This window comes from Festucalex cinctus, chromosome 13, assembly GCF_051991245.1.
Source record: "Festucalex cinctus isolate MCC-2025b chromosome 13, RoL_Fcin_1.0, whole genome shotgun sequence".
Lineage (NCBI taxonomy): Eukaryota > Metazoa > Chordata > Actinopteri > Syngnathiformes > Syngnathidae > Festucalex > Festucalex cinctus.
The window spans coordinates 19,000,001-19,022,403 of NC_135423.1; the positions used below are offsets into that span (position 1 = coordinate 19,000,001).

Genomic DNA, 22,403 nt, shown 5'->3' on the forward strand with positions numbered 1-22,403 from the left:
CATCATTTGGCCTTGTACAAAGTAAATCCAGTTTTCCAACAAATCATTATACAACACCTTGTGATCCAGCTTGCTGGCCACCATAACCACCATAACTTTGGCCCCCATAACCACCTGCACCATTTCCTTGGCCTTGACCATAACCCTATAAAACCAAAGAACAAGTATGCATTAGGTACACAATTGGAGATACTGTACATCTAATACCAAATAATCAAGGGGTAAATTCAGATTTTTACCTGTCCACCCTGCTGACCACCATAAGAACCATAACTGGAAGACAAATTGCTTGACAATTAATTTAGTATCTATAAAGATTTGAAATCTTAACGTGAAGAGACTAAAACGTCGATAGAAACTTACCTCTGTGAGCCACCATGCTGTCCATAACCCGAATCTGGAAGAACAGAATGTTTGAAAACATAAGCTCTTCATTGTAAAAGGAGTCCAGAGGTACAAGTGAGGAAGGCAGCGGCTGAGCACGCCTTCCTTCACGCTGTTCCGGTGAAAATGGCGGTCAAATGTGGCTACGACTAACCCTTGAATTGAGGCAAACGTCCAAACACAAAATGAAAAAATCCGAACAAAACGAAGAATTTGAATCAATGATTGTTAGCAGAATGTGCGGGCTGTTATGGGACATCACATATTAGTGCGATCATGCATATTAACCTTCAGGAGTGTTGATTTTAAACGGGACACAACGGCTGAGCTATAAACAAAGAGACGTTATGAAGACCATCAGGCGCCTCAGGCCAATTTAGTTAGCGAAGCACGACATTTTCAGGCCGAGTCGAAATTAGTACGTAGGTTGAAATTCGCAAACAAAGTAAAATTTACGAAGTGAACTAGTAAATGAAAAGTTAAGAAACCGGCGTTATAAGCCGTTATAGTTCAGTAATTCAACAATGACAAATCCAAGACGTAGACGGGCCCCAACTTAGGCCTCGCGGTGAGCAAGCGTGTTAGCCACTATTTAGTCATTTTCATTTTTACTTCGCATGAAATAAATAATCATTTCACAAAAAAATATAAATAAATAAATAATGAAATTCTTACCGGTGGCCATTGTGCTATATTAAAAATAAATGGCGTGCTTCTCCAGAGAACCTATTTTATTTTATTTTTTAAAAATCCTCCGGTGACTATCAGAACGCCACTCGGTTGAGTGCTAAGCCAACCTGCTGCACTTCCCTTATGGAGATTCTTCTTCTACCAGTTCAGAAAGGCGTCAGCGATCCAAATTCTTATATTTCTACCGCCACCTACCGTTTAAGAGAGTTAACGCGCAAATGCTCTCACGCTCCATTTCGGCACAGTACTGAGTACTTAAAGATACAAAACACCAGTCTATTGTCTTTATAATGTCTATAATTTTGGGTCCAGGGACCCCTTACAGGAGTTTTTTATTTTTATTTTTTTTAAATATGACCCCTTGATAATAATATATAGGGCATGCCGCATGTGTACACAATGATTTGACATTATCCTTTTAATGACTTGTAACTTGCAAATTCATCCACCCATACATTATCTGAAAGAAGGTCCAAGACTCCACGAGGCCCTAAGCAAAATATGATTTTGAGGCACTCTGTATAATGCGACCACTGTATTGCTTATTGAACATTCATTGATGAATTCCCCTGAGCACAATAAACTGGAAATTAAAATGTTACATGATAAGATTGGACTGGTATACAATATTTCAAACGACAAAAAAAAGAAATAAAACACACACACACACTAAGTGGGATACTGAATACCATCGAGTCAAACAGCAAAACCTATAAAGTGCAAAATAAATAAATAAATAAATAATAATAATAATAATCTATTTTATTTATATATATTTTTTCATTCAAGTGGCCGACATAAGTTTCTTCTGCAGGTTGTCCGGGCTCTTCCATAATGATATATTTCGAATATTGAATTAGAAAATCTGAATATGAAATTGCAATACAAAAAATTGCCAATTCAGACCACAGTATCTCTGTGGAACATTCTCCCATTAGCATAAGTATGAGAAACACTATTCAGCCACCTTCTATTGTCTATTCTACTGGTCGCCAGCAGTGCACTTTAACAGTGTAAGACTTTGACCAAACCTACCTTTAGATTTATATATCAAGTAGTGTAGCAAATTAGTGTATCACACCCTCTTTGCATGAGTACACCTTTCACTACTCTAAAAGTAATTACGTTTGTTAATAAACATTAAAAAAAAAAATCTGTTTTTAAATACAACTATTAAATTTCAATTAAGAAATCAAGATGACAAATTATTCATTTTTTATTATTAATTTACATATAAAAAAGTGAGCCTTGAGATCAAACAATTTCAGCATAAAGAGGAATGGACAAAAGTGACAGTTCTCAGCAAAGTGTCTCAGCCTGGTTATAGTACATGAAACATTCAGAAGGAAAAAGAAAAATAGTTACAAGTATTGTTGACTAATCCAATATGTAAGGCAGTGTTTAAAAGGCACAGGCTGCACTCTAGCTGGCTGGCTGAATGGCAATATTTGTTTACTCTCCAAATCCATGCTTCACATAAAATTTGGAGGGAAAATGCAGACCAGGTACAGAGAAAAAAAAATGTTTTCTCTATTATGTGGTACATAAGCGACTGGACCATATTTACATCAGTTGCATCAAAATGTACAGCCAGCTGTATTTCAGTGGTACTGGCACTGGACAAATCACTTTAAAATGCTTTTCTGTCAAATGCATAAAAAAAAAAAAAAACATCCAGGAGGCCAGACATTGTTACAGGTCAGATTTTTAAATGCTCTAACACTTATTAACATTGTACCTATACATTTTCATTGAAAAAAATAAAATCTGCATGCTTGTATGAAATAAAACACAGTAAAGAATCCCCTTTGCATCACCTACCTGCATCTCAAGTGAATTACTGATTACATCAAGCAGTAAAAGTCCCTTGTCAAAGTATAAACTGAACATTACATCATACTTTGATGTCAGTTCACTACAAATATTTCCCTCGAAACTTCATATTTTCTAACATATTTAATGATAGTTTTCTCGGAAGGCAACATTCCCTGCATACTCTGTTTTTCTTCCCCCATATTTACATTTTTTTTCCCCCCCGGGATTTCCGTTCACATATATCAAATGTTCGTGTTTCTATTTTTTTTTTTTTTTTTTTTTTTTTTTTTTTTTTTTTTTAAGTGTTTGTAGGGGGGGAAAAAAATCTCTCTCTCTTCCCCAATGCATTTTAATAGGCGTTAATTACACGCATGTCAGCCCGGTCCCTATCCCCCGCGAATGGCAGGGGTCGACTGTAGTGCTTATGTTTGCACTCTTACAAGAGTGTTTACAATAAAAACTGTGGGACTTTGCTAATTCACTCACTAAAATACATGATCATAAAAATAACATGAAATGCGGTAATTTGATTTGCATCTTGTTATTCCTATTGAATGATTAAAGAGGAAAACAAAATCCAGGGCCACACGCTTAAATTGCACCTTGTTACAGCCATCAAATTTAACAGCACAGGGGACCTGAACACTGCTCGAGGAAGTGCTGGTGATCCAGTTAGAGACAATATTCCATAGATGAATTGTAGAGTAAAGCTGTGCAAGGGGTGTACTAAATAATCTGCAGAGGTAGGGCTTCCACCTGTAGCTTCATGAACCAGAATGAAAATAAAAGAATGTTAAATATTTTCAAATTCAGTCACAATAAAATAAAATCTAAACAAAAAAAACAGATACCACAAATTAAAAACAACCACTCGAGTTGTGAGATTCAGGCCGGGTTTGAGGGTTTTAACTCCACACATCTTGTGAGTAGCGTCCCTTGGTCATCAGTTTCTTGATGTAGTCTGTGGCCTGGGCGCGCGTCATGCCTTCAAGCTCTTCTGCTATCTCATAGAAGGCCATCTGCACATCCTTCGCCATGTTCCTCGCATCACTATGAATTAAGATACACCTGGTTAGACTTGCAAGTTTCCATGTGTCCAACAACAAGGAGATAGTGTAAACAATGTTTAAATAAAAGTGAAAATAGTGACAGAAAAGAAGAAGAGGAACAAGACAGGGGCTGTGTCCGAATGTCCACCCTTGTCTCCTAACCCCTCAATCAAAACATGGCCCCGCACTATATAGTGGCTTAATATGTAGTGCCCTCATTCTGTTTGGCAATTCAGTCAGCCACTTCACTACTTTTGCCTCATCGCATATCACGTGCCCACAGTAACTGTTACGATGCACACGCGCATAAATCTCCGACTATTTATTGTTCATGAAAATGTTTTAAAACTGTACTTTAGCTCCTTTGTTGTAAATATTTTCAACTAAAACACATCAATTATTTCCATATGCATTGCTTTGATTCCCGCGCTTGCGCTGTCGCTCGCGCCATGTTTTCTTTCATACTCGCAATGCATTGTGGTCTATATCAACCCGGTCGAGTGAACATCGATGTTCACTACTTTTCAGAGTGTATTGTGGGTAATTTTGAGTGCCCTACATTTTTTAAAAATATTTACTTATGAAGCTTACAGGCTTACAGAAAAATTGAAACATATTTTCAATGGCATGACCCTTCAGTTGGGCACTATAGAGGGAGAAGGAGAAGGAGAAGAAGAAGAAAAGAAGAAGGAAAGGAAGAAAAAAAAGAAAAAGAAACAATAACGTCAATTATTCAAACCATAAACCAACCATAAACCAATGAATAAAGCATACCCGCAAATGTAGATATGGGCATTTTCTGAGTGAATGAGCTTCCAGATGTCCTCTTTATTTGTCTTCATGAGATGTTGCACATAAACCTTACATGCAGAAAAGAAGGAAGCCATGTATTGGTTGCAGATAGATATCAAAAGAGAAGGTTTGAACCCGCAAACTACAGTATGCAAAACAACACAAAATCACAAAAATTATTTAGCTGGTATATTTCCTTGCATCGTGTGCACGGTTTACACAAACTCACACAAGTCAGAAAACAATTTCATGAGAAGTTGGGTTTATTTGGCAGTAATTTGAGGTAAATGTTATCAAAGAAAGAGATGGGATAGTCGAAGATTCTACCTTGTGCTCCTGGTCTCGGGAGAAGGCAACATTAAGTCGTGTTAAGACTTCATTCTTCTCAGCCTCTTCTAGCTCCTCTTGGTAGAGATAATCTTCATTCTTATGCCTGCAGCCATAGAACAACACTGTCGGTCCAACATCCTTGCCTGTACACAGACGGCAGAGACAAAACATCAACAATGTGCGTGTTGTTGACCACTGAGTCTACAACATGCGCCACTAGGTTCATCCACAGGTACACCTATATATTTATGCATTTTATTAAACACTGCTTTGAATTAGGGCTGCACAATATATCGAAAAAATATCGATATCGCGATATTGGCCCTTGCAATATGCATATCGCAAAGGCATGCAATAAGTTTTATATGGAATTTTATGCTTTTTATATGAATTTGACCAGTCAGATGCTAACTAAAATGTGTATCACCATTCAATAGTTGAAAATTATCAAGACATAATTACAATTAATTAACTAAGATTACATTAAGGTTACTTATTTTGCCACATGAAAAATGTTTTTCTTTCATTAGGTAATAAAAATGTAATTTCTTTCGGTACATGTTAAATATCGCAATAATATCGATATCGCTATGTTCAGCAAGTATATCGGATATCGCATGATTTTCCAATATCGTGCAGCCCTAGTTTGAATCACCATATGCATATATGCTGTAGAGTGAAGAGCATGGATATTTTTTTAAATGCCACCTTAATCACTCATCGGTGCTAAATACTTGCATGAATGTTGGCAACTGAGACTAAACATTCATTTTTTGTATTTATTTCATTTACATTTATAAATACCTTGCTGTTTGAGCCAGCCCCTCTCCTGGATGAATCCCATGAAAGGAGCGATTCCTGTCCCAGGACCAACCATGATCACCGGGACACTGGCCTTGAAGGGTAGGCGGAACTGAGACTTGCGAATATACATGGGAACGGTAGATTTGTGCCCATTGTCAGTGACCAGTTTGTTCTTAAGCCAGTTAGTGGCCACTCCTTTGTTGGTACGGTTGGTCTTGGTCTTGTATTCAACCACCACAGCACAGATGTGGATGCTGTTTGGGTGAACCTGAGGAACAAAGAAGATACCATTTCTGTATCCAAACAAAATGCTGCATTCATTCTGTTCTTGGAGAGAGATGTACTTTAGAGGAGGAGGCTATGGAGTAATAGCGAGCTTGGAGACGAGGCAACAGCTCACACAGGTGGTCAATGGGGGGCTTTAAGGAGGGCATGTCCTCCAGGATGGCAAGAATGTTTCTGCAGGGCTCCAACACCCAACTCTGGTAGAGTGCCTGAAGAGAAGCAGAAACAGAAAAAGACGCTAAATACTACTGTCCTGGGGATAAAACCTACACATGTCAAGTTTAAGATGAAGTTTGGTTTGCGGTTTTCAAGGTTTATTAATAAATAACGTGCATTACATTTTTTCAAGTAGGTATATTATTTCTCTTCGATTCTCGAGCATGTTGGCATGCTGCAATTTTCACCTTTACTCATTCACTCCAAGCCATTTTCACTGAAGCAACCTCCCTTCACTCCTGGCTATTTTACTGGATTTTGACTGATTTTGCAAGGCCCACAGAATATTATGTCTGTTGCTATAAAAAAAAACAAAAAAAACAAAAACAAACAAACCTAACAAAAAGAAGATTAGAGTCTCTTCTTTCATCAGGAAAAAAAAAGGTATATGTCCATTTTGCAGCAATTAGCATTAGAATATAGCTTAAGTTGCATCTTTATTCACAAACCTGTTGGAAACACTGAAAAAGTGCTTGTTGCAACAGGGCCCTGGCTGATCTCTTATACTCTACTGCCACCTGCTGGCCCTTTTTTTGTAATAACTACCATTGCTTTAAGCGACCTTTTCGGGTCAGAAGTTGCATCAAAGCCTTCTGTATGCTCTAGCATTAAAAAAAACAAAAACAAAAACAAAAACAAAAAAACGTATAAATACGTTTTGGGGAGTGAACAACAAAGTATTAAAAACCATATTTATACCTTTTTGGATTTGAAGGAGTTAAACAGACACACTGACCTTGCCCTGAGGGGAGGAGGAGGCCATCTTGCGCATATTCTCCTGTTCTTTGGGGTCCGAAGCATACTGTGCCAGCTCATAAAGTACATTGGTGCGAGGAGGGTGGGAGATGTCGAGGTAGTGAGTCAGAGCTGTGCGGTACGTTGTGGGGCAGGGGAACGGGTGCTTCTTATTGGACTCCTCTGAAAAATTAACATTGGATATGTACACATTAGTTACCGCAAAGACATGTCTACACGTGTATATATTGTATTAATGTGCAAATGGAGCCACTCCCCATCAGCTTAGCCTAAATAACTAGTATTAATCAATCATGCTCAATCAGTAGTAATTATTCTAGCCAATATATCATAACCAATAACACACAATTGCAGGGATCATAAATGAGCTGATTATATAAGTGCAGATATCAGGGCAAAAAACTTCATGACGGATTGGAGGGACCAGCTGTTTAAATCAAAGCACTTTGCGCTTTCAATGCCATACCATCAAGGTTGTTGAGTGAGATAACCACATCAAGGTCCACACCAAGGACTTGTCCCAACTTATTGACTAATGCTGCATCGTTAGTAGGGAAAACAGCCACATGGTCTCCTGACTCATATCTGCAATCACAGAATAACACAAGTTGGACTTTGGCCATATGTTAGACAGGTGAAAAGCACTCACACAATTTTATTAGCTTCAACCCGTGGCGCTCACCTAATCTTGGAGCCTGAAATGTCTAACTCAAGGTGCATCAGATGCCTGTGACCACCTTTGTTGAGTTTACGGTTGACAGTGACTGGGGCCAAAAAGGGATTTTTAGAATCATACGGCCTGTAAATCAGAGTAAATAACATAAGCCTGATACTGTAATAATAAAAAAATATTTAAAATCATCGTAACTTTTTTTTCTAGGTTTACTCTACATACAAAACATTTTACACACTATAAGGGTCATCTGTACAGAATTTAATAGAGTAAATTGCAGAGTGCAACAATGAAAAACAACGTCCACTAGGAGGCAGCAAGCCTTTAATGACCTACAGTAAACTTTGCTGCAGGCAGATTTCTCTGCTACAGTACTTACGGCTTCTGGACCTCAAAACTCTTCAGACGGCCAATCTCTCCCGTGAACACTTTATTCATGTTGATGTCAGTGTGCTCCTTCAGCTCATACTGTCGTATGCTATGTGACCAAACAGTAATTTAAGTTAGAGTTTACATAAACTTGAATTACCCTTCATATTTTTACAAAAGCATCATGCACACAATGAATCAAAATAGCTTGTTTTGCAACATTATGCAGTAAGATAAGATACATTTTAAATGTGTCAGTCAGAAATGGAACAATATAAAATATTACAAAGACCTTGAGTCATCTCCTAAGGCTTCCACACCAAAGTGCTCACAGACAGCTGGCCAAAACTGCTCCCGCCACGAGACAAAGTCCTCTTCCAAACTGAGAGAAAAACAAAGAAATGTCAGGTAAGAGGTCAAAAACAAGTTAGATATTTACAGTTCAAAATATTTTAACCGTTTAAGATCACTGAAATATGTTGCTTTTATCTGATGAGAAATGATTGATGTTATTTCTGGCATCTAACCCTGAACACAAGGCAAGGTATCTTTTTTTTTTCACTCACTTACTTGCCATCATCATCTCCTAAGCCGAGGTCAAAGATGCGCTTGGCTCCAAGTTCCTCCAACCTTTTGTCCACGTATTTCCCCATGGCATTGTAATGCTCATATGTCTTGTTGCCCAAAGAAAACACCTGCAGGCAAAGAATTCCAATTAGGCATGTCCAACATGTTGTTAATCAAGCCAGCTATTCATATTTACAGCTGAAGTGCATTATGTGTTATTGAAATTGGTGCCTTTGCTTTCCATTACCCAGATTTAGTTTTTTTTCACTATACTGAACATAATACAGTTGCTATGAAAAAGGTGTCTTGCCTATTAATATGGAAGTTTTTGTCTGTTATTTCAAGTAAATGAAAGAAAAGAACCATTATGTGCTTGGACAGGAAATGCAAATAAATGTATAATTGCTCAGTATACCCGTGAATTTTCTCATTCGTCCAGGTCATTTCTTTCATAGCGCACTGAATTGATTGCAAACTAGACTGTTGTGGTGGTCTTAAAAGAGGTTTCGCTTCTCAACTGAGCAGGCTCAATCAGTTCATAAATCAGCTTAGATGGGACTGTATTAGCTAATGATAATACATTTGATTGAATGACTAGTATTTTCTAATATCTTAAGTTGCGTTCCAAGGTATTCAACCTGCAGTGTACAATCTTTCAATTGTTGGGCATTTGAAAAATAAAAACAACTGTTATATTAGTTGTGTTGGGCTATTTATATGGTTCTTGTTCTGATTAATTTGCAAATGCAAACTAAGTTTGAAACGTTTTCAATGGATGTTGAATACTTTTAGGGCAACTGTATTTTTGCACATGTCTTCAAAGGCGTTAATGCCTGTTGACAGTATGATCCTAAGATATGGATAAAACATTTATGGCCGTCGTGATCAAAGCTGCTAGCTTCTGATGCAGATCAACTTATAAATACTGTACTCACAAACAGCTTTCTTGTTAAAAACATTAAATGGCTGCCTGAAATGGATAACTTACATTGATGTACAACTTCCAAGGCCGAAAAACAAGTAGTGACTTCATTCGAAATATAGAAGGGATTTGCAATTATGGTCAATAAACCCATGTACTGCTATAAAGATGACAAATGTCAAAACATTCTAAAATTCGCAGTAACGCCAAGTAGGGAAAAAAATCATTGCGGTTGCAGAGTGACTATAAATCCAATGAATCCCACTCAATGGCCTAAAAATAATTGTCAGCACTGAGTAGGAAATTGTTTGAATTCTTCACAAACAAGAGGAACTCTAGAGACAGTCAAACAATGGTCGCAACATTCAGAAGCTTCAGAGTTGGGCAAACTTTATGGAGCACTGAATTAACAGTTTGACGGTAAATTTCATTATGGCGGTGACTACAGACCAAAACTTCCAAATAAATCTACCTTTAAAAACAATATTGATGGGCTATTTCATACTACACTATTTATTTGAAATGAATGCAACCACGCTATCATAAACCTCACCGTGAAGTTGAGCCCAGAGAGGTCTTCATCATCATTTTCCTGTAGCCAGTCATAAAAATCTTGGGCATTATCTGTCGGGTCTCCTTCTCCATAGGTGGCCATGCAGAATATGGCTAGCGAGTTTTTTATTTCAGACAAACGAGACAATTCACCCTGAAGAACATGACAGAGGCAGACAGCAGTTAGTATCAAAAGTATACCATTTCTAGATGACATGGTGCACATTGTTCCTGGGAGTGCTATAGTGTTTACAATTTATTGTGTTATTGTATTGCTATGCACACACTCGCTCGGATCAACAAAAAACTTGACTGAATTTGAATCATTTCAGATATTTGCAATACATTTGAGGTTTCCCCAGCAGAATCTGATGAAATTCAGGAAAGGAAGAACAAAGAAAAAAAAATATATCATGCAAGAAACTCCACATGCTTATTGCACACTACACAGTTTTACGTTACCATGTCATATTCTTCTGGGTCAGCAGCCATTCCTTTCATGCCATAACGCTGAGCGTCTTTGGAGAGCCTGTTGGCAAACTCCTCTGCTGTGCCGGTCTGGGAGCCATAGAACACAATGATGTTCTTTCCCTGAAGGGGACAATGGACAGGAAAAAAAGTTGAGACGAACTGTACATATGAAGTTGCTATGAGAATTCACAATACAGACCGACATGGTCTGTCTGGGCCAACGTTTTTTCCCGCTAACGTCATTGTATCTGAATTATTTGCAGCAAAACCACAGCATTCAAACCCTAAATATTTTTAACAATTACCCACCAACGTTCATCCTAATCCAAAGAATGATGCATGTGCCGATCATAAGTGTTGTTAAGGACTTATGTTTGCATGTCTTCTAAGACTTATGAAAATGGAATGCCAGTTTTTTTAGGTGTGAATATTGTACATATGGGACACAATAAGATCACAAAGACCCAAACACTGAAACCACATTTAAGATGCATGCAACCACATACACAATGACTGGATGGAGGGGAGGAAAAAAAACAAAAAACATTCACCCTTTACAAAGATAATAATTCTAGCTTTGTACACACTGCCAGCGGTATTATGGTAACAATGTTTATTATAATTGCTGTTATTCACATGAAGTTAAGAAGGTAACCAAAAATATTTAAAAGACCTAAGTGCAGTTCCAGACCTCTGTAGACTACAACCACAATAATAAACACATTTTTGGCTCAATATCACTCGGACAGTTTTACTCTCAACTTGAGCTTTATTAACTTTGGAGAGTTTTCTCAGATTATACAGGCTTCCCGGGCTGCATTTGAACTTGAAGACTTTGTCGTCTGGAATGGGAGAATGAACGTTTGCCCTCTCACTTGCTGCTGACTAAAAATGACATCACGGCGTCTAAGGGCTCAAATAACGACCATGACGGCTCACCTGTTGGTCGTATTACGTTCGCAATAAAAGCACAATAATAATCAGAATATTGCGTTTCGACTAGTAGGGGCATAGAACATATTATTGAAAACATTTTTGACTTAGTTACTTCCCCTTTAATACATTCCTGCTTTGTTAGCATCAACAATAGTAACACCAGCGAACTGTTTGAAATAACAGGACTTACTGTTTTCTTCATTTTCTCGATAAAACTTGTTTCTCTTGTTGAGGGTGCTCTGGAGAAGACAAAATATTTAACTTGTTATGGTAAAGCAGAGGGAAAATTAAGAAATGAAAATATGTTTGTAATCTAGTGAGTGAGTGAGTGAGCGAGCGAGCACGTGGCCGCAAGTCGGCCGTCGCAACCGTAATCATGCTTTCATGACATTCATAACATATTTCTATTATATTACAGTGCCACAATGAGTTCTGTGACCAAAAAAGCAAGAAAATTACAATTAACATTTTAGTAGATTATGTGAATAATTACAGTCCTTGAAAACCCCTCATCACTGAAATCATCATCACATAGTCAATTACAGCTAGAAAAAAAAATCAAGAGGTGATAAAATGTTGTGAACAAATCAAAACAACAGACATGATGATGCGCAACATGTATTATTGCAGAAAAACTGGGTCGGGCGACTTCATTCAACATCAGGGGCCTGAGGGAAAACCTGGAGTCTGGTCTGATAAAATATGCGTACTCTCCAGAAAAGCAAACGAAAAGAAATCTCACACTGCATTACATCATTCGAGCAATCAGTATACTTCAGTACATCTGGGAAGTGCATTTTATGTGTTTGCACTGATGTCTGTTATAATATCCTTTGCCATCTTCCACAAAGATAAGGTAATTCTATTCAGTAACAAAAGATTTTTGCTGTCTCCTTTGCCTTTTGTCAACAAGACAAGATCTCCACAGGAGTTACTGTGACTCACATTTTAAGATGACAAGAATCCAGCAGGATCCGTGGACTTTTGTCCAGGATTCGTGTCATGATATTTGGCTATGGCTGCCAAGTGGATGAGTGATGCTCATATTTTGCTAGGTAGTTTTGCTCATTTGCCATTACCTTGAAATGCCTTTTGGCTCCCATTATCAACCAACCTTTTGTAAACAAAGCACCCTCATGACTAATGCTTAAATAAAAAAATTTTTAAAAAAAATCCAGAACCAATTAAGGATGTAAACCTTTACCTTTGCTTTTCCTGCTAGTCGCTGACTGTTTTACAGCCCTATGCTTGTTAAGGTTATGCAAGTGGTTGACTTGTGCGACAAAATGAGGTCTATAATGTGCATCAGTGACTATAAGTATTACCTGTCGACATTTATCTTTTAGGCTTATAGTGTTTAATTGGCTTTAACAATCATTTCATTTTTAAGTAATTATTTCTGTCACCTGGTTATACTTTGGAAAATCAACAATATTCAAATATTACATCATACATTATGCACCAAAAAATGTTTTATGATGACAACAGTTTAGGCTCTGGAACCAATTATTGCAAATATACAGCTGTGCGCAAAACTTTTAGGGCTATGTAAACTCATGAGCACATAGTATGGTGAGAAAAAGTCTTAATGGCCATAAAATCCAAAATACTGTGGCAATTGTTATGATATTTTCAGAGGTTGAGGTGGACATGAGTAGAGATGTGATGTGATTTTTGGTGACGATTCACAGCATCTGTGTGTCATTAAGCGACGTTTAGTTTTTGTACTTTTACAGTTGTGCTCAAAGGTTTATATATCCCAAAGGCCAAGGGTATGTAAACTTTCAAGCACACCTGTAATTGATCTCAATGGCAAATGTTGTTTAGCAAACGGACCAAATTGAAGTTCGACAAGCACCGCAGAACAAATAAATTGTGGTCATGCATCAAGGTACTGCTGTAATTATTTCACAGAGCATTTATACAATAACTTATGTTATCTAAATCAGCTATGCCCAAAACGTTGCAAACAAATTCAATAATTTGAGCGTCAAGGTCCTATCCCTGTTAGCCTGACTCTCAATGGTCACACAGGTCATGTTCTCCTCTTTCAGTCACATCATTCATGTGCTTTCCTGAGCTATTAGCTTCCCCTTGGGATTGTGGTGCTACACAAATATTTGGGTTGTTTGTCCCACTGTTCAACTCATTCTCCCTTAAAATCCATCCTATTAATCACAAAAAATAATTTATCAGGTAGACTGCCACAACATCGACTAGATAAACTAATGAGTATCTAATCATGCGATGCAATTTCTGATTTTTATTATTTAGCTGTCAATAGGATACAAAAGGCTATCATACAATGCTGCTGCTTATCTGCAAAAATGCTTCTTAGCCAGACTACTGTAAATGTAAGAAACCAATTAGAATTCAAGCATGAGACTCTGATGCCAAACACGCCATAAAACAGGCTCCTGTGGTTAACACTTGTACTCTGGAGCGAAGATAACTCCAGATGGAAATCGAAAAGCAGACGTTTGCCCTCAAGCTCAAGCATTCCTGTCAGATCTAATAGAGAGTCGAAGAACATAATCAGATGGTCTTGGAAATGTCTGCATCAAATGCAACAAACCCGAGCACATGAAAAATACATAGAATTCTCAGGAGAAAGTCGTGTTGTATAAAAAGAAGAGTTTTTGTACAGTAGCCATCTCAAATATTGTGCTTCCAAGCCCTCCTCTCTTTCCCTTGACATTCTTGTGTCTCTCTGTCACAAAATGAAATGGAAATGCACCCCTCCCCCCACACGTGAAACTTACAGGATGGTTTAAAGTTAATTGTCTGACGTATAACTACCGTGCGCACTTTCAAACAAACACTTTGAGCCAGTTTTGTGTTTTTAAATAAAACAAGCTCATTGACCCATGCAGCATGAATGTGTCAAGCTTGTGTACGCAAGGTTTTCTATTTCTATTTTTAGGTGACTTATTACTGATGGCAACTGAACACTGCAATTAGTGTTTTAAAAAACATTTAATCATTATCTCAAATAATTTTGGAAACACTCGCAGATTAAGAATTCACATCCTGATCTTTCGCACTGCAAACTCTGCCACGAGTGCGAAACATCATAAGCATCATTTGGTTACAGTTAATGTGCATCTATGGCAGGGAGACAAGCAAGCAGGTTACTGACCTCTCGGCAGCATCTCTCCTGTCTTCTGGCAGGGAGAAAACACAGCCCATGGCATGTAGCTGTGTAGCTCAGCACAGCCACTATCGCCGCTGGCTAGGCAACGCCACACCGTGAACCGCCACACGCCGTCTCAATAGCAGGATGTCAACACTTCACAGCCACAAGCAGACAAAAAAACAACCACAGTCCAGAAAGACACAAAAAAGTGGTCTGCTTCCACCTCAGCGGCTCCAGCGTTATCTGAATTCAGCCTCTTCCTGTGCTGCTCCGTGAATCCAGTCTGGTTCTCATACTCGCTTCTCACACACATGCACACTGCAGCCCTGTCAGTGTCTGGACACAATGGTGGGAAACTGACTTTCCCATAAAATGTAGCAGAGCTGCAAGACCCACACTTTTGACTCACACCAGCACACACTGAAGCACTCTGGGGCTGAAAAGCCTTCCCCCTCAGGCCCGCCCCCTTTTCCTCTCCGGCCTGAAAGGTGTTAGGCACGAAAAAGTCTACAAGATCCATTCTAAGGATTTGGCTAGTTCGCTAACCAAAGCCACTCCTCCGTGGACCACGAAAAGCGGGGAAAGAGCTGAATGGTAGGTTTTTGTCCCCCCCGCCACCACATCACTGGAGGAGAGAGGTGAATGCCATTGCTATGGCAACCTCATTTATCATAAAAGGATTCCATTTGTGACAAGGCCCAATGGCTGAGGAGCTCATCTAACGCACATACACAAAAGGGAGAGGGGAAAGATTTGGGGGAAAAGTAACTCCGGGTGAAGAAAGGGTTGCTTGTCTTTTGCCTCAACATCCACCTTTTGGAAAGACTTCACAAAAGAAGCTTGGCTCGCAATTTTCTCATGGTTTCAGGGTCAAAAACAAAAGCACAGGAAACACTTGGAGACTACGCCTCCTTCAAAACAGTTAGCGTTCTCTTAAATGGGGGAGCAGACCATCTTTGCGCTTGTGTCATTTTATGCTCTTTTCCTGCATCCCCTCCCCTCACAGATGGACTAAAGTAACAAAATGCTTCCTGATGGCCAGCACTCACGCGATAGGTCAAAAGCTCACAAACTCAACAGTTCTTTCAGTGGCAAAACCTCAACCACTCAGAGAGCATAGTTTTGGGTGGTTAAATAATTTGTGTTGTGGTTGGGGAGGGTCTACAAATGTAGCCAGTTCCCTGAGAGTTCAGTGGAAACAAACCAAGCCCCCATCCCTCTTCTGCTATGACGTAGGGAGGGAACAACCCAGGGAACGCTTTGACTAAGCTCAAGACGTTAAGACTCCTACTTAAAAGTGTCTTTCATGCATGACAAGGATTGATGACACTGAGGGACAATTTCGGTTCCAAAACATTCACAGGCCTAAAGCATTTCCATGTAGATTTTACCTTCAGGACCAGGAACTGGCCACTACAAACTAGAAATCAATCAATTTTGATAAGACTTGCAGATTAGTGAGCTTATAAGGATTCACTCCCATATTATGCTTTCTTTCCTCTCTGTTTTTTTTTTGTGACGCACGAATGGTCAAAAAAGCGTGACTATGTCCAAAAACATGGACTTTATTGGGACGTAACTGTCATGGTGCAGCCCATAAGGTACGCATCTCAGTTTAGGTTACAATATATACTGAATAGGGCTGTGTCAACAAATCAATTAAATTGATAGTGTTGGCTTGGCAATTAATTTCAATATAAATTCTTTGTGTCATGCGATTATTACAAGTTCCCAATTTCTTGCTGTATCAATAAGTCAGTCAGCCACTCTGTTGCTGTGTAATGCAGAGCAGTAGACACGATGGGAACTAGAGCCTATTCTCACATATTTGTATCTCTAAATAAATATGCTAATTCTGATCATGATGTAAGCACTGCTGGTTAATTATTGGACCTGATTAAGCAATAAATAAAAATTTCAAAACAAAAATTAATAAGCCTGAAGAGGTATGACACTGTACTCCATAGGCAAGTGTTCATATTCAATCAAAAACCTATTTATGCTCAAGCCAGCCAAACACTCTTGCTTTCAGTATACTTTTAAGTGTCACAAATAGTAGTAGTCAAAGTTATTTTGAATTTATAGGAATTTTATTTTCAAATTACCCATGCCACCCAGTGGATATAAAAGGAAATGCAGCGTAACGTAGTACTCATTGTTTATTGTCAGTAAATAAATAAACAAAATCAGTTTTTAAGTTGCAATATTGCAAATCACCACTAGATGGCAGACATGGCTGGTTGTACTTTACACTGAGTCGTATATCTCACAATACTAAAACAAGAGTAGGCCTAGCAACCTCTCGAATTTCGAATGATAAGCAGGACAAACAGTAGTACATCAATAATATTACAAATTTGAGTGACTTAGTTCATTTTTGTGAATAAGTGCGCAAAAATGAGTTCTTGCACTTAATTGTTGCTTTATTGTTCAACAGTTATGTGCATTTAAACTAGGGGGGGGGAATACAGTATGTTTATGTATTTTGTTGTTTGCTTCAACCTCTTTGTTGATGGGTTAAGAAAGTGGATATGTATACATTGAGAAATGCATTATCAAAAATATTATGATAAAAGTACACATTGATTTCACACATATATGCTTGTATTTTGCTCACATCCAAAATAGCATTTTTGTCATATATCTAGGTAGTAAGTGATGTTAGTACTGATGAAAATGTGTGTGCCCGTCCAGCATTTAATTTGTCCATACCTGATTTAAGATGTTCATCTGCCTGTCTTAGCTGGTGCCTTTCTGATTAATAGTGTGCGCATAGCACTTGTGTTTATTCTATTCTATTTGAGGATATAACATACACATTCGCCACTCTCGTTCATCCGTGTTGATGGGCTCAACCTCCTCATATGATTTGTAGGTAATAATATTCCTATATTGGGACTGACATTTGACTACGCATGGTAATCATACTTTTTCCACTGAATTTCTCATACGTTACCTTGATTTGGTGCTCACAAAGTGTGTGCACTGTGAATGCTAGTGGCCCCACCTCCCTCCACACATACAAAGAAACTGCATGACTGTAAAGAGAGTTCACTCCCTTCAATCCGCTATGGAAAATACGCACCCAGGCTAAAGTCAGCACCTGCTCCAGAGTCTGCCACTAACACTGTGTTTAGTGTTCACTTCTGAGATGGTTTAAATGCAAAGACAAATTTTAAGTACAATTATATGGACATGTTCATGACAATGAGGATGATGCTTCTAATGTAACTCATTAAAACAACCGTGGTACTATAGCTTGATTTCAGTTTGTACTGTTTGTATAACCAGGTCAATAATCAACCAACCGTGAACTGACTGTACAGTTCAAAACGCTTTTTGGATGACATTTTGAACACCCTCATCACAATTATGAAACATTAACAAAAACGTAGTGAATGTTCTTTAAAAAAAGGCCCCTCCTCCCACCATCCCAAGTAAGACCACATGATGATATTGCTCTCAAAATGTTTTTTTCTAAGAATACTTATAAAAAAGAAAATGAAGGAAACTCACATTGTTTCAAGCTTCTTAAATTCAGGGAGGGGTTCAGGCTTCTTGCGGGACATGAACCAATAGATGACAAGGCCCACGATCAGAGAGAAGAGGAAGAGGTCGAGGCTGCTGAAAAGAGGCTCCTCCTCTTCAGCCATGGGTTGGGTGGCGCTGTCAGGTTCCATGTCTGCCATCCTCTAGTCTAGACAAAGAAAAAAAAAAAGTTCTGAACAATGTCTTAAAATCACAAAATCATTTTCAACTGATCTTATGAATTATTTTTTGCAAACAAAGACAATAACTAATCATTTAAGTTTACTGATCATATTATTCTGTTCTGTTACAATGTATATACAATATATTGGGTTTTGGCTATGTGACTTAATTAGGAACAGGATTAATCATTACTATATATCAAAGTTATCATTGTTATTTTTACTTCCAGCTTTGAGCATACCTGAATTAATACCTAATATGTTTGATGAGTTCCAAGATGGTGGGGGGCTGAATTTTCGAGAAGGAAATAGTCTAAGTGAATGAAGAGGGATAGTGGCACAGAACCAGTTAAACTGCACTGGGAAATATGATGGTTAACAGATGTGGCCAATGCGTTTACTTTCTCTATACAATGCCTGCTTTTGTGCGAGCATTATTGTACAATTGGTTGGAAAGCAACAGGAATCTCCAGTCCAGCTTCATAAAAATAGCATCTTTTTTTTTTTTTTTTTTTTTTTTTAAATGGGTGCAAAAGGACTTTGTGCTCTGAGCTCATGTTTCAAGTGCTTGGGTGAACATGTTTTTTTTTTGGTTTGTTTGTTTTGTTTTGGGTTTTTTAAAAGACTCTTCCAAGCTATGTATGTACACAGTTGCACAGTATAGTACAGGCTTACATGCTAGAAAAACTACAGGCTCACTTAAACACTTAACCATTTGGAACCTTCCATTCAGTCACTCAAAAATTAAGTGCTTATCCCAGTGCTGTCCAAACTCTGTCCTCCAGGGCCAGAGTCCTGCAGGTTTTGGATGTCTCCCTGCTTCAACACACCTGTTCCAATGAACAGGATCAATATCAGGCTTATGAAGAGCTTAGCTGCAGGTGTGTTGTAGAAGAGAAACATCCAAAACCTGCAGGACTCTGGTCCTCGACGACAGAGTTCGGACACCATTGGCTTATCCTGTTCAGGGTCACATGTGAGCTAAAGCTTATCTTAGGACATGTAGGCAAACAACCATTCAAACCAACAGCGGTGCCTTGAGATACGATACAATACGATACAAAAAACAAAACAAAAAAAAAACAAGGGGCTGTGTACTAACAAGCTCTATATTGGTACTACTGTTTTCTCAACAGATGCAATGCGAAATAAAACAGAACGCATGCTTATACATGATTGTTGTACAAGCACTCTTCTAAATGTTTTTTTTTTTTTTATCTTATCAACCATTCAAACAAGGGTTTGAATGTATTCAAATCATTAAGCCTGTGTTATCACCAGGTGATCAACCACAAAACTGCACTCCATAATATTGTGGCTTCATAATTGAGTTTTGCTGTCACATTTTTTTATTCACAATTAATACTTTGTGTTTTATTTGTATTTTGTCTTTATCTTATATTACATTAAAGCCAATGGGTGCATGTGCAATAACCCTCTTCAGCCTACGGCCAGTTCAAGATTTCCTCAATCAATCATTTGTTTGTTGATGAATTTCTAAGTCCAAAACCATTTTTTCAATATGTTCAAGTTATGCTCTTCACCAGCATATTTCTGAGTACTTGTAGCCTAACTTGTTCATGTTTTGATTTCCTATCTCAAGGTCCCTGCACAGGCTGCCAGAGCCACAACCGTGATTTCAACATGAACCGGATCCCAGTGTTCCTCTCACACTAACAAAATCCTCTTCAAAGTGTAGTCCCACAATTTGTGAGCACTCACAAACTTATATATACATATAACCTCCTATGCAGCACAGCACTCATAATATCAGTTAATATGTAGGATATAGCATTAATTCCTATTAAAGAATAGACTGCCAGCCTTAGAAGAGGTACAACGGTTGTAGAAAGCGAACACATACCTGGTAAAATACCAGACTGAAGCCATGATAAACCAGTTTTTAGAAGAAAAACAACATGAGTGAGAAGTGAGTAAAACTAAGCTAGGGAAAAATAAAATGTTTCGGGAAAGGTAAGTTGAATTGTTAGTCTGATATTTGAACAGGGGCGTGTTTACACAAGGACCGGAAAAGTACCTTTTTTAACTAATTTCTCTCATTGTTCGTAGAAGAAGTTAATACTGTGTGGATGACATTCCAGTCCGCCATGCAACAACGTTGCACATTATTTAGAATTTGCTCCTTTCTACTCCAAATTGTTTCCTACTCAATAGTTTTACTTGTCTTGTATATGACTGATGTTTAAAGGGCTAAATTAATTCATAGGAACACTATTGGAAAAAATGTCTGGGGTTTTATTTTTATATATATATACACATATACATATATATATATATATATATATATATATATATATATATATATATATATATATATATATATATATATATATATATATAACATTCAGTTTTGGTTTTAAGGTAATAAGTTTGCCCATGGTGCATTTCTACAAAAGAATTGATGAAACTCATCAATTTGCGTACTTCTGCTGACAACTGTGCTCATATCCGAGGTGAAGTAACAACATTCATGAAACAATGTGACGTTGGAAAATAACTTTTGTGATTGAGAAATTTGAGTGAAATCACAGTCACATTAGTCCAAAGTGAAGCCCTACTCATTATCAGTCATACATGTTACGGATTCATTCATAAAAAACAGCTCACAAGGGATGGAGTCACCATCATGTGAAACTTTGGTTTGTTGCTAATTAAAATCCAATGAAAGCGGCTTTAAAAGTCTTGTTGCCGTCGGCTTGTTCAACGGAACGATGGATTGTTCATACACGTTGTTCATCCGCACAAGTGACAATTTCACTAAGATCAAATACATGTGGATGAGTAACCGAACGTGCTGACAAAAGGTTAACACGTTACTCTCTCAACCACTTTACTTTACATGTAATTACTGAAGTCACGTAAACAATATCGACAACTAGCTAGCATGACTTCATTTCGCCCCCCGTTATTCTCTAGACAAAAAAAAAAACACCGAATACACGCATTGCGCCATAGAAAACCCGACTTTTATGACAAATTACGATTAGTTACCACATGGCATAAGGTGGTCATCATCGCACACAAAGGTAACGAAACTCTGACCCTCACATTGCGTAAGCGTAACCAGACATAACATTGGTCAGCTACTTCTGGTCCAAAACGGAATATTTACTCCATGTTTTAGGGTTTGTATCGACCGCGTCATCTCTAAACGTAACTCGATTTAACTGCCATTCACTCAATACAAAGCTAAATCAATAAACGTTATCATACCCGTAAGCTTACCTTTTCGCCTCTCAAACTCACGTTCACAGTGCTCGCAACGCGGAAGGAAACTTTACGCCATGTAGGATGATACCATCTCAGTCCTTACAGCGGGGGTGGCCACGTTGTGAAGTCCAAGTAAATTCTATAAAACTTGCTATTTCTCCGCTCCTTTTTCGCACTTAAGAATATTAATCTAGCGAATTGTTAGATACGTGTGACTGTGAATGGCATCAAACGTATTCTTTACAGTCCGAACACTTTAAAGCTGACACATGTTTCGAAGAAGACCCCTAGAAAAGCATTACCTAATGTCATTATACTATTGTAACCTACCACGATAAATAACTGCTGAGGTATTCGAGAGCAGGGGTCATGGTTATGTAATGTAGTCAGCAGAATACACAGTGTATCCCTGACAAGCTAAGAGTGACTCCTCAAAATTGTCCTGCTAATTTATGTATGTTTATATTCCCAAGATTTCTGAGGAATGGCCTAGTATGTGATGATTCCCCTCTCACCCCGACCCCAAATCTGAACACCAGTATCAGTCTAGTGAAGAAAGAAGCCTCACCATAACAAATGGGAAAAGTGCAGCGTCATTCACGATAACATCCATTCAACTCAACTCAACTTTATTGAAAAGTACTGACATTTACAACAATTAAAAAAATTAATTACAGTATTACTGACCATTACCCATTTTGGTAACTTGGCATAT

At 38.1% G+C, this 22,403-nt stretch overlaps 2 protein-coding genes across 4 annotated transcripts in view; both read right to left on the bottom strand.

Moving 5' to 3' along the window:
* taf15 (TAF15 RNA polymerase II, TATA box binding protein (TBP)-associated factor) overlaps nucleotides 1–1,224 on the bottom strand; it is an 8,544-nt gene extending 7,320 nt beyond the window's left edge. Inside the window, exons 1-4 of one of the 2 annotated variants that reach the window (XM_077540321.1) lie at nucleotides 1,060–1,224; nucleotides 364–397; nucleotides 240–273; nucleotides 58–145 (exon numbers count right to left, since the gene is read on the bottom strand). In XM_077540321.1, coding sequence (XP_077396447.1) covers nucleotides 58–145; nucleotides 240–273; nucleotides 364–388 — 147 coding nt within the window. In that variant the 5' untranslated portion in view covers nucleotides 389–397; nucleotides 1,060–1,224. The remainder of the gene's footprint in view (nucleotides 1–57; nucleotides 146–239; nucleotides 274–363; nucleotides 398–1,059) is intronic. The other variant, XM_077540320.1, reaches the window with a different exon arrangement.
* A 1,048-nt stretch (nucleotides 1,225–2,272) lies between these two features.
* Nucleotides 2,273–21,901, bottom strand: porb (P450 (cytochrome) oxidoreductase b). Of its 2 annotated transcripts, XM_077540317.1 has the most exons (16): nucleotides 21,704–21,901; nucleotides 18,264–18,444; nucleotides 11,802–11,850; nucleotides 10,667–10,795; nucleotides 10,206–10,358; nucleotides 8,734–8,858; nucleotides 8,456–8,545; nucleotides 8,174–8,272; nucleotides 7,804–7,920; nucleotides 7,588–7,706; nucleotides 7,102–7,283; nucleotides 6,209–6,358; nucleotides 5,865–6,132; nucleotides 5,058–5,203; nucleotides 4,713–4,798; nucleotides 2,273–3,939 (listed from the first exon to the last, which is right to left on the bottom strand). In XM_077540317.1, exons 2-16 carry the CDS (start codon nucleotides 18,434–18,436, stop codon nucleotides 3,795–3,797), a joined length of 2,031 nt encoding a protein of 676 aa, XP_077396443.1. In that variant the 5' UTR covers nucleotides 18,437–18,444; nucleotides 21,704–21,901; the 3' UTR covers nucleotides 2,273–3,794. The 2 variants fall into 2 exon arrangements, with proteins under 2 accessions (XP_077396443.1, XP_077396444.1); XM_077540318.1 differs by lacking the exons at nucleotides 18,264–18,444; nucleotides 21,704–21,901 and adding an exon at nucleotides 14,751–15,164.
* Nucleotides 21,902–22,403: the final 502 nt, after the last annotated feature.

What these genes read in the sequence shown, in the direction of transcription:
- porb (XM_077540317.1), bottom strand. Translation starts at nt 18,436, where the DNA reads ATGGCAGACATGGAACCTGACAGCGCCACCCAACCCATGGCTGAAGAG. An exon ending in CCATAGCCTCCTCCTCTAAA is followed by an intron (nt 6,133 to 6,208) that starts GTACATCTCTCT and finishes TTTGTTCCTCAG; the next exon opens with GTTCACCCAAACAGCATCCA. An exon ending in GCCCATATCTACATTTGCGG is followed by an intron (nt 3,940 to 4,712) that starts GTATGCTTTATT and finishes CTTAATTCATAG; the next exon opens with TGATGCGAGGAACATGGCGA.